This window comes from Colletotrichum fructicola, assembly GCF_000319635.2.
Source record: "Colletotrichum fructicola Nara gc5 chromosome Unknown KSG_Nara_v1_contig06, whole genome shotgun sequence".
Lineage (NCBI taxonomy): Eukaryota > Fungi > Ascomycota > Sordariomycetes > Glomerellales > Glomerellaceae > Colletotrichum > Colletotrichum fructicola.
The window spans coordinates 939055-953252 of NW_027094056.1; the positions used below are offsets into that span (position 1 = coordinate 939055).

General features: G+C 53.3%; 4 protein-coding genes across 4 annotated transcripts; 2 read left to right on the forward strand and 2 right to left on the reverse strand.

Moving 5' to 3' along the window:
• Nucleotides 1-1074: 1074 nt before the first annotated feature.
• Nucleotides 1075-3334, reverse strand: fsdR-0 (Fusaridione A cluster transcription factor fsdR; the record flags this gene model as incomplete). The annotated part of the gene is made up of 5 exons (XM_032028165.1): nucleotides 1075-1330; nucleotides 1389-2167; nucleotides 2225-3002; nucleotides 3106-3212; nucleotides 3296-3334. 5 exons carry the CDS (start codon nucleotides 3332-3334, stop codon nucleotides 1075-1077), a joined length of 1959 nt encoding a protein of 652 aa, XP_031875535.1.
• A 1212-nt stretch (nucleotides 3335-4546) lies between these two features.
• Nucleotides 4547-9215, forward strand: SNQ2 (the record flags this gene model as incomplete). Its single annotated transcript, XM_032028164.1, has 5 exons — nucleotides 4547-5391; nucleotides 5446-6498; nucleotides 6719-7295; nucleotides 7349-8784; nucleotides 8843-9215. 5 exons carry the CDS (start codon nucleotides 4547-4549, stop codon nucleotides 9213-9215), a joined length of 4284 nt encoding a protein of 1427 aa, XP_031875532.1.
• Nucleotides 9216-9898: 683 nt separating this feature from the next.
• On the reverse strand, nucleotides 9899-11642 carry CGGC5_v010551 (uncharacterized protein; the record flags this gene model as incomplete). Its single annotated transcript, XM_032028163.1, has 6 exons — nucleotides 9899-10397; nucleotides 10450-10734; nucleotides 10797-10908; nucleotides 10959-11142; nucleotides 11193-11229; nucleotides 11293-11642. 6 exons carry the CDS (start codon nucleotides 11640-11642, stop codon nucleotides 9899-9901), a joined length of 1467 nt encoding a protein of 488 aa, XP_031875531.1.
• A 918-nt stretch (nucleotides 11643-12560) lies between these two features.
• Nucleotides 12561-13131, forward strand: CGGC5_v010552 (uncharacterized protein; the record flags this gene model as incomplete). Its single annotated transcript, XM_032028162.1, has 3 exons — nucleotides 12561-12595; nucleotides 12653-13057; nucleotides 13110-13131. 3 exons carry the CDS (start codon nucleotides 12561-12563, stop codon nucleotides 13129-13131), a joined length of 462 nt encoding a protein of 153 aa, XP_031875528.1.
• Nucleotides 13132-14198: the final 1067 nt, after the last annotated feature.

The following is a 14198-nucleotide window of genomic DNA, read 5'->3' on the forward strand; positions in this document are numbered from 1 at the left end:
GCACCGCCGGAGACATGTCGATTCCAAGAATGGCTGCCGTCCCAAGCGTTCTGGGTGTGGCGGAACCTCTGGGGACCCCAGAAAATGTCGAGCTAGAGGATGCATCGATAGATTAACCGGCCATTCAGCCTCGACTCTGGTGATCATTCGACTGGAAGTTCGTTGGCTCGATGCGCGAATGTGGAGATGATGGACCCTGCTGCTGCGACCTAGCCGCTTAGCGACTGCTGACATGCAAGGGTCGACGACGAGCCATTGACATTGCCATTCACGATGTGGCAGGTGGCGCGTGGTCCAGCCAATCGTTCGAATATACGTTGTTGATGAACAGATGAGATGTGGTCGAAATGAGCGGCCTTGCCACTGATCTCGGAGGGAGCGGCCGAGGTGGAGTGATGGCCGTGGCTCTCACGTCTGGCCTGATGCATCTTGATGATCGGGGCCGCAATGTGGTGCTGGTGGCGCCGTCCCGATTGTGATCTTTAGGGATGTGGAATCGGCTTCATCCGCAGTGGAGATGGATCTGTGCGACGGGAATCAACCGTGAAAATGCACCACCGACTGAAAAAGCGTAGGCCAGAGTCGGGCGAGAAGACGAGTGCGGGACTCTTTTCCGTGGTAAGGTGTCGAGAGTCACCGTGAATGTTGGAGAGAGGAAAACGGGCATCTGGCTGGTCATTGGAGGAGCGGAATTCCTCCGGTGCCATTGGTCTGTTCTCCGCTTTTCATCGTGCCTTCCTCCAAAAAAGAAATCACGCACGGTCCAGCAGTCTCGGTTAAACCTGCTTCCCACGTGCTCCGGCAACCACCACATCGTCTTCTCTCAAGCCCAGGCCACATCTAAAGTTCTCCTTCATCTGACATGCGACACTGATCTCATCTTTTCAGGAGATGGAACTGTTCTAGAGGAATACCATATACCATTATTTTGCTTTCCGTTGTCTTTCTATATCAACGCCAGCCACTAGTGTCCAGTCATTCCGTCAAATCACTCATACAAGTCTTGACCAGTCGAACGATCCCCGGACCCGAACGCCCTGCTTGATAAAACACAGTGATCCTTTCCAAAGAACATCAATTCGCCAGTTGCTCGCGCTTGGCCTTAGCGATAGCAGAAGTGCCAAGCCGGGTCAACTCCAGGACAAACTCGTCAATCATCTTGACATGAGCCACCTCGTATGCCGTCAAGCGGCGGTTTCGCATGCCTTCAATCAGCTTTGGCACTGATTGCAAAAGCTCCATGTCCTCTTCGGCCTTTGCGTTTAGAGGGTCGAGGAGTAGATTGCAGAAGATCGTTAGGATAGCCGACATGGGGTAGAAAACCACCATCCTGGTCATGTCAGCCAATGATTCGTTGTATCCTAACGGTGCACCTTTCGGCAACTTACCAGAACGCAACCTGCTCAACACCATGAATAGCGGCTCGCAGGAAATATAGCGTTGATCGACTCGCTTGCACGGATAGCGCAAGACTCGAGCTGACTCCCTCCAGTCCGCCGCCTTCACCACTTGCCCAGCATCGACACCTGCCGCTGGCTCGGTGGATCATGGCCATCAAGTAGTGGTATTCGAAGTGGAGGATGATCTCCTCCATACCCAGCCGGCCTTTCCTGATGGTCATCGTCCCTCGAGGGAACGTCAAAGTCGGCCTATACGACTGTGGTACTGACATTCTCCATCCCTCCAGCTCATCATCCAACTCGCGAATATCTCTCAGCATTTCCGCGTCGCTCTTCTTCAGCGCCGCAACAGAATACAGCATTCGACTGATCTTCGATTTGATGATGGTCAGCTGCAGCGAATCTGGCTGCAGCGTTGACGTGATTGTCGCCTCGTCGAGAAATGATGGCGAACCACCCGTGTCGTCAGAAGCTCGCGTCCACCAGTCCATTTGCGGAAGAGTCAGGTCGCAGTGCTCGTCGTCGATGCTCGGGGGTTGACCCGTTCGTAGGGAAATCTCCTTGTCAAGCTTGTACGACAGCCAGAACAGCCTCCGAAGCTGATTCCTCACTCGCCAAGCATGGTCGTCCCCAGCCTTTGGCGACTGATGGGGGGTGCGGCTCGTCCCGGGCTCGAGATGCCCGCCAAGCATGAACAGGACTCGACATGTGGCCGAATGGAACATGGCCCCTTGTTGGAGGTGGCCGCAGAAGAGATGATACAAACTCTATCAAAGGCAAACGTCAGCAACCTTTCGGCAATTGCCTCACATCCAAAATCTTACCAGCATGAAGACGGTCTCGAGAGCCGTGATATTGGTGTCCTGGAGGATCATTGCCAACAGGCTTTGAGCTGCTCCCGCGCACGCCTCGCCATCAATCTCCGGCACCGACTTCCACTCATCTTGAAAAAGAGAGACAACGGCAAAGAATGAAAAGACACATGCTTTTGCTGTCACGACCTCGAGACTCGGTGAACCGTCAGTCGAGCTGTAAGCCAGTTCGATTGTTTCCATGAACAAGGCATGGTCGATAAGGGGGAAAGACAGCCCAAAGTGAGAGGCACGAAAGAGCGCCAGGTACTCTTCGACAGTTACCCGATTAGGAAGTTCACCTCCAGTATTGGTCTGTGGAAACCCCAGAAGGATGGGAACCGGGTGCTGGGTCTGCCACAGTGGGCCAAGAGCAAATAGAGTGTTGATGGAGGCATCTTCGCCCGTCCGGGAGCGAATCCAGTCTTGCCCGTCGGCGGAGAAGAACGGGATGCCATTGTAAGAGCTGATATCGCCCATGTAGTAGCCGGCAAAGTGCATCTTACCCACCGTAGCGCCGGATGCCCGTATAGATGAGTCATAGGCTCGGACTTGGGATGCCTCCGGGGTCCCGTCGGCGGCCGGAGGGTCCGGCCCGACGGTTGACATTGGCGCCGATGATGACGATGGGGACATGGATGGGTCCCGCCCCTCATCCCCAGCATCCTGGGCGCCTTGGTTCCGCCGAGCCGCCTCGAGAGCTTGTTCGATACGGTTGAGGCGCTCGACTAGGTCCTTTTCAGATCCAGCCCTGCGGACGTCGTAAATCTTTGATGCTCCGTTCGATGATTCATCGAGAAAGACAGAGATAGGGGTTGGGTGGGGGCCAACTTCAGCCCGCAGGGATAACTCACCTAGCTGTGGCCACTCGCTTCTTCACCTTGGTGGCTCGGTTGAAAGTGCATGCCATTCCATGGTGCTTGCACCAGTTGCATTGCGGCACGGCCCCGTCACATTGAATCTTGAAAGAATGAAAACAGATTAGCATGTCGTCTGAGACAGGTAAACAAGTTTGAGTCCACGATAGACGGGCCGGAAGCATACCTTTCTCCTGTGACAGGAATCACACGCTCTCTTCCTCATGTTGACCCTCACTGCGGCTTCTGATTCGTGTTAGCAGCCGCACTCCGCGGCACGCTGCTTTGGTGTCGCCAGGGACCGGATAGCTCCAGAGAGGTAATCCGTCTCGCGTGCCTCGCTTTCGGTAGGGAAGCCGGTTTGCCAGTCGTCCGCCTTTCTTTCTCTCTGCTCGCACCACGAGTAGTCAAGAACACGCCTGTTTACGGCAGTCATTCCCCCCTTCGGTAGATGTATGGAAACGGCCCGCTGACTCAGCGGCATCTGACCGCCCCTGACTAAGCGGCAAACGTCAAAAGTGGACCGTCATCCTCCGCGCCCCGTGCTTTAATTGGTCCTCACGGGGAAACCTTAACGCAAAACTTCAGGCGTGCTCCACCGTCATCTCCAAACTCTGCGCCCGTGCCCGGTGCTCCGAGACACGCCGCCCCGACTCGTTCGGCACCAACAACCTCCCCCCGAAACAACACCAAGCCCTACGAACCGTCCCAAAAATGTCCAACTCGCCGCTGAGTAAGCGGCCTCTTCGCTGCTTTGGGACGGTAGACCGAGTCTCACTGGTGAGCCTCACTGCGGCTCTCGGGTCTTTTCAAGGGATCTGCCTGGGTCTGGCCCACGGCATCCCGTCGCCTCGGGCAGGGAACCAACCCCGAGCGCCCAGCTGCCACGCCGTCGCATGCAGGGTTCATCCAACCAGATTGCCATGTTTGGTCTCTGGAAGCAAGTGGGATGAAGGGAAAAACAATTATTCAGCGGACCCAGGGCCCTGGGCCACGGTCCCGAAACATTTTTTTCACCTTCGGACAACAATGGCGTCGTGCAGCGTGCTTGGGGGCGCCTGGAGAGTAAGCTTTCGGACGAAATTTTGTCATCGAAGACACGGGATGACGGGTCACCTTGTTGCCATGGCGTGCCCTCCTTTATCACAATCACTCCGCTTGCCCCGATTTGGACCCGTTATTCCATCATGCTAGGGGTGCTTGCTTGTTGCACAGAGATCTCTGGTAGCTTCTGATCGGGTCGTAATCTCTGCCCATGTGGCCGAAGTCCATCCATCGGCGGGCCGGCCGGACTTTAGGGGTAACAGCAAATGACGAAAATGACTAGAGATAACAAATAGAAGACCTCCCACACACCCAAGGATGTCCCCATGCTTCTGACTTGCTTCTTTGCTATCAAGCGTGCTCTCGACTCAAGTCCTTCGAGATAGTGTGCACGATGAACTTCACGTCCGAAAAACAAGAAGTCGGCTCATCGTACTCCCGCGAAGGCAACATGGAGTCCGACGGCACGCTCAACAACGGTTCCAACTACGAGCAGTCGCTCGAGCTCGCCCAACTCCCAGACGACGATACCACCTGGTCTCTGAAGCACAAGGTCGAAGCCGTCAGGCAGAGAGATGAACGATCTGGTTTCCCTGCGAGAGAGCTGGGCGTGACATGGCAGAACCTCACGGTGCAGGCCGTCAGCGCCGACGCGTCGATTCACGAAAACGTCCTATCACAGTTCAACATTCCTAAACTCGTCAAGGAGTCCCGCCACAAGCCGCCCCTGAAGACGATTCTCGACAACTCCCACGGCTGCGTCAAGCCCGGTGAGATGCTGTTGGTTCTCGGAAGACCTGGATCCGGATGCACGACACTACTCAACATTCTCGCCAACCACCGCCGCGGATACTCTTCAGTTACCGGCGATGTTCACTACGGTTCAATGTCTCACAAGGAGGCAGAGAGGTATCGTGGCCAAATCGTCATGAACACCGAGGAGGAGCTGTTCTTTCCCACCCTCACCGTCGGCCAGACGATGGACTTTGCAACCCGCCTCAAGATTCCCTTCCGCCTCCCCGATGGAGTATCATCCAACGAGGAGTTGAGAGCGGAGAACAGAGATTTCTTGTTGGAGTCGATGGGTATCCAGCACACTTTCGACACCAAGGTCGGCAACGAGTTTGTTCGTGGTGTTTCTGGTGGCGAGAGGAAACGTGTTTCCATCATCGAGACTATGGCGACGAGAGGTTCAGTGTTTTGCTGGGATAACAGTACCAGAGGACTGGACGCCAGCACGTAAGTTACTCCTTCATCTGATGCTTTGGGGCAGTTGGACTAACATCATTATAGTGCCCTGGAATACACCAAGGCAGTCCGCGCCATGACCGATGTCCTTGGTCTCGCCTCTATCGTCACCCTCTACCAAGCCGGTAACGGTATCTACAACCTCTTCGATAAGGTCCTCGTCCTCGACAACGGCAAGGAGATGTACTACGGTCCCATGAAGGAGGCCCGTCCTTTCATGGAGAAGCTCGGTTTTATCTGCTCCGACGGCGCCAACGTCGCTGATTTCCTAACCGGTGTCACCGTTCCCACGGAAAGAGCCATCCGTCCCGGTTTTGAGAAGACCTTTCCCCGTACCGCCACCGCCCTCCGCGCAGAGTACGAAAAGTCGGACATCTACCCCCGCATGATTGCCGAGTACAATTTCCCCACGACAGAAGCAGCCAAGGAGAAGACGAAGCTGTTCCAGCAAGGTGTTGCCAACGAGAAGCACAAGCAGCTTCCCGCCAACAGCGCCCTCACGACAAGTTTCATGACTCAGGTTGGAGCGTGTATTCAACGTCAGTACCAGATCATTTGGGGTGACAAGGCTACCTTCATCATCACTCAGGTGTCTACCTTGGTCCAAGCTCTGATCGCCGGTTCTCTCTTCTACAACGCTCCCAACAACTCTGGTGGTCTGTTCTCCAAAGGTGGTGCGCTCTTCTTCGCCCTCTTGTTCAACAGTTTGCTGTCCATGTCCGAAGTCACCAATTCTTTCACCGGCCGCCCTGTGCTTATCAAGCACAAGTCTTTTGCCTACTACCACCCCGCCGCGTTCTGTATCGCCCAGGTCGCCGCCGATATCCCGGTCCTGGTATTCCAAGTCTCGGTCTTCTCCGTGGTTTTATACTTCATGGTCGGGCTCAAACTGAGCGCATCAGCTTTCTTCACATTCTGGGTAGTCGTTTTCGCAACTACTATGTGTATGACCGCGATGTTCCGTTCCATCGGTGCCAGTTTCTCGACATTCGACGGCGCTTCGAAGGCATCCGGTTTCATCGTTTCCGCGACGATTATGTACTGCGGTTACATGATTCAATACGGCCAAATGCATCCATGGTTTATCTGGTTATTCTGGTAATTTTGACTATTTTCTTACTATTTTAATGATGCTGGGAGGTTTGGAATCGTAGTTGCGATGCTTGATCGCAAGATCCGGACCTCCGGATCTGGATCGGGCCCGGTCCCGGACACGGGTGGCTCGTGCACCACCCGGCCCCACCCGCCCGGTCGCGACTGCCCTCCTACCACCCACTGTCTCCGACTCGAAGAACAAATAACTAATTACTGTTCACAGGATTAACCCCTTGGCTTATGCTTTCGACTCTCTCATGTCGACCGAGTTCTATGGCCAGCTTCTCCCCTGCGTTGGCAATAACCTTGTCCCGAACGGACCCGGCTACACTGACCCCAACCACCAGTCCTGCGCTGGAGTTCCCGGTGCCACTCAAGGCCAGACCTCCTTTATGGGTGATCAGTACCTTTCAGCCCTCTCTTACTCTCACAGCCATGTCTGGCGCAACTTCGGCATTGTCTGGGCCTGGTGGGTGCTTTTTATCGCTCTCACGGTCATCTTCACGTCGCGCTGGCGTTCCGCCGCCGAGGGTGGTGCTTCTCTCCTGATTCCTCGCGAGAACGCCAAGGTCACCTCAGCTCTGAAGAATGATGAGGAAGCTCAGACTACCGAAGAAGCTTCGGGCAACAAGAGCGACAACGAGAAGCGTGATGCCAACGGCAACACCAGTGGAGATGAGACCGACCAGAACCTCGTCCGCAACACCTCCATCTTTACTTGGAAGAACCTGACCTACACTGTCAAGACTCCCTCCGGAGACCGCAAGCTTTTGGACAACGTTCAAGGATACGTTAAGCCTGTAGGTCTTCTCAGTGCACAATGTTTGAAAGGGTCCGCTAACCTCCTCCGCAGGGCATGTTGGGAGCTTTGATGGGTTCCTCTGGTGCTGGAAAGACCACCCTACTCGACGTCCTCGCCCAACGCAAGACAGAAGGTACCATCCACGGATCCATCATGGTCGACGGTCGCCCCCTCCCTGTTTCCTTCCAACGTTCCGCCGGATACTGCGAGCAGCTCGACGTTCACGAACCCTACGCCACCGTCAGAGAAGCCCTCGAGTTCTCAGCTCTCCTCAGACAGAGCCGTGACACCTCCCGCGAGGAGAAGCTCGCCTACGTTGACACCATCATTGATCTTTTGGAGCTTCACGACCTGGCCGATACGCTCATTGGAAAGGTTGGTAACGGCTTGTCCGTCGAGCAGCGCAAGCGTGTCACGATCGGTGTCGAACTCGTCTCCAAGCCCAGCATCTTGATCTTCCTTGATGAGCCTACCTCAGGTCTCGATGGACAGTCCGCCTACAATACCGTTCGCTTCCTTCGCAAGCTTGCGAATGCAGGCCAGGCCGTTCTCGTCACGATCCATCAGCCTTCTGCCCAGCTCTTTTCCCAGTTCGACACCCTGCTCCTTCTCGCCAAGGGCGGCAAGACTGTCTACTTCGGCGACATTGGCGACAACGCAAAGACGATCCGCTCCTACTTTGGTCGATACGGTGCCCCCTGCCCCGAGGAGGCCAACCCTGCTGAGCACATGATCGACGTCGTCTCTGGCCACCTGTCCAAGGGCAAGGACTGGAACGAGGTTTGGTTGTCTTCTCCTGAGCATGAGGCCGTTGTCAAGGAACTCGACCACATGATCCAAGACGCCGCCTCCAAGCCTCCTGGCACCGTGGACGATGGTCACGAGTTTGCTCTTTCCCTCTGGGACCAGACCAAGATCGTCACCCATCGCATGAACGTGTCCCTCTACCGCAACATCGACTACGTCAACAACAAGTTCGCTCTTCACATCTTCTCTGCCCTCTTCAACGGTTTCTCCTTCTGGATGATTGGTGACTCCGTTGGCGACCTCCAGATGCGTCTCTTCACGATCTTCAACTTCATCTTCGTCGCTCCTGGTGTATTGGCTCAAGTTCAACCTCTCTTCATCGACCGCCGCGACATCTTCGAGACTCGTGAGAAGAAGTCCAAGATGTACTCCTGGGTTGCCTTCGTCACTGGACTCATCGTCTCTGAGATCCCGTACCTCATCATCTGCGCCGTGCTCTACTACGTCTGCTGGTACTACACTGTCGGATTCCCCTCTGAGTCTTCCCGCGCCGGATCCACCTTCTTCGTCATGCTCATGTACGAGTTTGTGTATACTGGTATCGGTCAGTTCATCGCCGCCTACGCACCCAACGCCGTCTTTGCCTCCCTGGTCAACCCGCTGCTCATCGGAGTCCTGGTTTCGTTCTGCGGTGTTCTCGTGCCATACGATCAACTCCAAACCTTCTGGAAGTACTGGATGTAAGTAAAATCCCTTTCGACCACTTATTTCTCCGCATTTTACTGACTGTTTGCATAGGTACTGGCTCAACCCCTTCAACTACCTAATGGGCAGCATGCTTGTTTTCGACATCTGGGGCACGGAAGTCACCTGCAAGGAAAGGGAGTTCGCCCTTTTCGATCCCCCCAACGGCACCACCTGCGCCAACTACCTGGCCGAGTACATGATGGGCATGGGCTCCTCCAGCAATCTCATCAACCCCGACGCCACTTCCGGATGCAAGGTCTGCCAGTACCGCGACGGCAGCGACTACCTGCAGACCGTGAACCTCAAGGAGTACTACTATGGCTGGCGCGATGCTGCCATCGTCGTCATCTTCGCCATCAGCTCTTACGCCTTGGTCTACCTCCTCATGAAGCTCCGTACCAAGACGTCCAAGAAGGCGGAGTGAGCAAAGCTCATTCTACTTTGACTCATCTCTCTTACCTCATCACTCTGATACCACACGCGCACTATTGCAGCATCTTAGATTGTACCACCTTCACGGGTAGATCTCGGGATAGCATTTGGGTGGACTCATTTCTTTCTTGCTGTTTCTTTCTTGCATTAAAGCGGAACTATTCTCATAACGGGCTGTAGATTTCATGGGGGGATTCAATGTTTACTACATAATAGATATCTAGGGTACATAGATTGGAATGACATTATGATGTCCAACGTCTGACAGCGCGTTCGATGTCAGTGACGTCTTTCCTCAATGCTTCGGACGAAGATAGCAGTGGAATAATACACTCTCAACCCTTGTTGAGTTATGCGTTGAATAGGACCCTTTCACCAATACTCTTCTTATTTGGCCGGGATTAGATATCGGCAAGAGAAACCTGAGGAACTCTATCTTCAGAATTAGGCAATGAGATCGTTGACTCGTATCCCACCACGACCGTCGTCTCTAGTCGGGGGACCGCAAGCTCGAAATGTCTACCACAGCCTCTATGCATTTCTAGTTCAGCAACTTAGCGGGAAGCAAAAGTTTGTGGCATAACGTCAAATCACGGAATCAGCTTGAATGAACGTAAAGGTTTGTCATTAATTCTAGAAGCCACTTGTCCTGCAGTATGGCTCATCCGCCGTGCATTACTGAGGATACGTCTTCTCAACAACAACGCCGCATGGGTAATAGTTCTTGCCCTCTATGCTCCCAGCAACATTCATCAGGGTGTTCCAAATGCTCGTGCAGACAGGAAGCGAGAAGAACCCAGGGGTCCGCACACCACCCGAAAGCATGAGCTCGTCCACAGGTCCGCTGCTGGTATCCAAGGACATGTTGTAGCCGTTGCGGTTGCCGTTGGCCAGATAGCCGCTGTAGGAGCTGATCACGATGTCGTCCAGCGTGATGCCACCCCAACTCTTTCCATCCAAAATGTCGTGTGTGCCACCCGCAAGCTGCTGGAAGGGCGGGTCTGAGTTGGGAAGGCCGGGGGTGTCGGCCTGGACGTCGACACGGTACGTTCCAATGGTGAGAACGTAGAATTGGTTTCCGTTCCAGCAGACACCCGACTTCTTGTGCGTATCTTCGTCCATGTATGGGTCCAGTGTCTTGGGCATGGTGTCTGAGCATGCATCTCCCGTCTTGCTGTTTGATTGTGTAAGTTAACGAATACTTGGTAGAGGAGAGCTTGACTTACAGCACAAAAGGTTGGAACCCAGCCGGCGCTACAGACCAGGCAATGGGAATCATTTGTCCAAGCAAGATCTTCTGAACGTTATCCTTCATTTCGGAGAGGTTAATGTCGTCAGGGACCATGTTCATCATGCCCTCGCGGATCAGCCCCGAAAGCATGTTGTTCGTGGTGCTGTTTGACCCAGAGAAGACTTCTGACAAGTAATCATTCTGAGTCTTTTTCCATACGTCAAATAGAGTACCCATGGCGGACGACAGATCGTTCTGGACGCTAGCAGAGTCTTTCGCGCTGTTGATGGGTAGTGTTAGCATCTCCCTCCGGGGATACATCGGCCAGGTATTACGACCTACGCCTTGGTGTTATCCTTGGCTAGGGCGAATGAAGAACTAATGGCGCTGTTGAAGGTATCCTTGGCGAAACTTCTGTAGGCGCTGGTAGCGAAAATGGCGGCATCATGGAGAACTTCTCGAATCAGTAAAAAGCTTTGGGTCATCAGAGCGAGAGAGACCTACCAATGTTCCAAAGTCCTGCAGACGACAAACCAATACCAAATTGCAACACATCAAGCACAATCTTGACTAAGGTTGAATCATCCTGAGCCTTCAACTGAGGGGAAAAGGCTCCGGTGAAGTCTCCAATTACGGCAGCGAGACTGAGCTGGGCATCTTGCAGCGCTTCATGATATTTTTGGAAGATCTTGTGACCGGTCAGCGGTAGACTTTGAAACAGACTGTGATTTATCTCACGTCGTGCAACTTCGCGAAGGAGTTGAGAACGAGAAACCTATATGGAAAGTTAGCCAAATGTATCTGTGTAACTTTCGAAAGAGTCAGGTGTGTAACATACCCTGCCGGTGTTTTGGTGGCAGCGCACTGAACCGTCGTTGAACAAGGGGTATTGACGGGATCTTGGCAATCCCATCCTTCAGGGCCGCCGTAGAAGTCGCTGATGAAGGCCGGGAACTTGAGTTGAACTTGGCCATCTCCAGGTGTATAATTATGCCACGCTGCGACGGCCGCGTCCCAAGATGTGTTGGCGTCGGCAGCTTGCCAGCGGATATTGGATGCGACTTTGGCGTCTGTGATGTTGGTATCGGTGCACTTGACGTCTTCCCACTTTGGTGTGTCTCGGATCCAGAGTGAGGTGGGAGAGGCAGTGGCAGTGGCAGCCAGAAGAACAAACGCTACGTTAACCATCGTTGTAACAAGGTAGAGACAGGCTGGAAAAAGAACGGAATTCCAAAGCAACGAATGAGGGGTATCAAGCGAACGACTGGGGAAAGAACGATGAGAGATCGCCGGATCTTGCTGAAGCGAACCGCGATGCTGGTACCGGCATATTAACATCGTCGACAGCTTGCCATCTTCAACGCCCTACCACAGGGCCACGGTACGGGCCGGCAAAACTGAGTCGCATCACGAGTTGCACGTTGCGCTCAGCAACGAACTATTCGACCACATGTGTGCTGCAACAGCTGCCATTGGTGCCGGTTCAGCCGTGCCCACCGTAGATCGATGGAGTTCACGGTTGATCGGAACTGTCACAAATTTCATGCACATTGGGGGTTTTAATTAGCTATCCTCAGATGTGGGTCATCAGTGCTATATAATGTATTTAATGTGAGGGTGTTCCCAGCACTTCAAAACTGAAAAAGCGCACACAGCCTCCGGACCGAGTCAGTATCAGGGAGCAACGTGGTGAAAATTCCACCCACGTGGTCGTTCTTACTGGCCCAGGCAGAAAACGTGCTCGAATGGCAAGTGCTCCTTCATTTTCTCGGTTTTTGACAAGTTTAGAAGTTCGCCATGACGAAAAGCAATCGTGCCATCCCTCAGTTTCTTGAATGGCTGAAGGAAGTCCAAAGCGAGTCGTGCCCCTTATTTGTATTAGTGATGGAATCGGGCAATGTGGGATGAAATCTCAAGCCAGGATTCCCTTAAGGTGTCGCAAATTTCCCCGATTGTCTTTTAAGAGTTCAATTGATTGCATGATCAGAGCTCGTCGCACTGGCCAAGGGAACCCAACACGTCCTGTTTTTCACACCTTCGAAACAACCTGGGATACCGAGCATAGAGAAAAGCCAAAACTCGGCCAACACCGACTTCTTCCACAACATGAGTTCAAGCTCAATGTCAATGTCTTTCAAGCTGTAAGTGTTTCTTTTGCAACTGGGCTTGGCATGGTACAGGAATTGACCGAGATGCAGCCTCAGCCTTCTCCTGCTGGTTTTCTTCCAGTGCCGATCAGTTTTGGCGTCAGGATGCACGCAAGTACACTGCCAAGTGACTGTCTGCGCCGCAAACGCCGACGAAGCATACAATGAAGCGAGTCTTGGCCTGGTAGCCATCATGGGGCCTGATTGTGCGAGCTGGCAACCCGGCTCGCCGACGAACGCGGGCCAGGGCGCTTGCGCAGCCGGCCTCTCGACCTTTACCGGCAACTTCGACATCTGGCGCGCCTGGACAGCGCATGGCGACGACTACTCAGCGACATTTGCTCAATGGGGCAACTTCATAGGCGCAACTTGTACGGGAGGCAAGACTGTCAAGTGTGATCCCAAGTCGGGCCAGTACCCCAACCCGACGAACGGGAGGTGTCAAACGCAGCAATGGTTAGTACGGTGGACTCTCGAATGCTTTTTGCTCGTCACTAACTTCTCGCAGTGTTCTTGACAAGTCGTGCTGAGACCTTTGGGATGGCCAGAAACAGCTTGGTCTTGCATTTGTTCGGCGTTAAAGGTTTTGAGGATTTGAAGCGTTGATTACATGAGCCGGAAGATTACAATCAGCGAAGCGTTGCATCAAGATGAAGCATTTCCAATAGGAGTTTGACAGCTGGGCCTGTATCATCATGTGAAGAAGAAGGATTGCATTCAAGGAAAGAGTTGAGCAAACCCCTGGTGTGCAGGCGGATGTTCGAAGCTCCCGAAGCTGGCGAAGTTAATATCATACTATTTTGATCATGCACATACGTTTATCCTTCCAAGTCACATGTCTCTGCTGTCACCCGCGTCATGTTTCTCGAGTTCCTCAGATGTCCTGCAGTTACGAGGTTCTCATGGAGTAGCATCTTTCTATGGCCAGACTGGCAACGTGATCGTCCCAGCTCGCTTTTCTTGTCAAGATCTTTTGGATTGTCAATTCGCCAAACAAGCTATGTTGTTGTGTGATTCATTCCTATTAGATCAGACAATATGGACACTGAAGCCGTCAGCGGAACTCTCGGAGCAAAAACCCAAGGGCCGGGGCCGAGACTCTCATCACCGCTGCTATCTGCGCCTACCTCCCCGAGCTTTCTTCCTGCCTTCTCGCTTCATGCTAACCGATAGCCGAGTAGTTACCCGAGCGCATAGACGTGCGCGAATCCGGGCTTAGGATTCGTTCCCCGTAGAGTAAACGGATCCCGCTCCGGAAACCATTCCAGGTACAACCTGCGAACAACACCGATATATGATAGGTTTGATTCATAACATTGTCCCCATGAGTAGAACGTCGACACCGGTCGGTCGAATGCTTGATCCTTTACGAGTTTCTACAGAGGAAGTCATAATTAAGCGCTGTGTTATTTCTTTGGTACAAAGCTGACTCCGATTGCCCCCAGTCTTCATTCTGACCAGGCGCTGACGAGGAAGTAGGCTGCAGTCATGATGCCGTCACACTTTTATGGTTTCTTCTGATTGATTGAGTCAAGTTCCGTTCAATTTATCGTGAAATTCCTCACTCTAAATTCGGCCACAGCTGCATACTTTGACT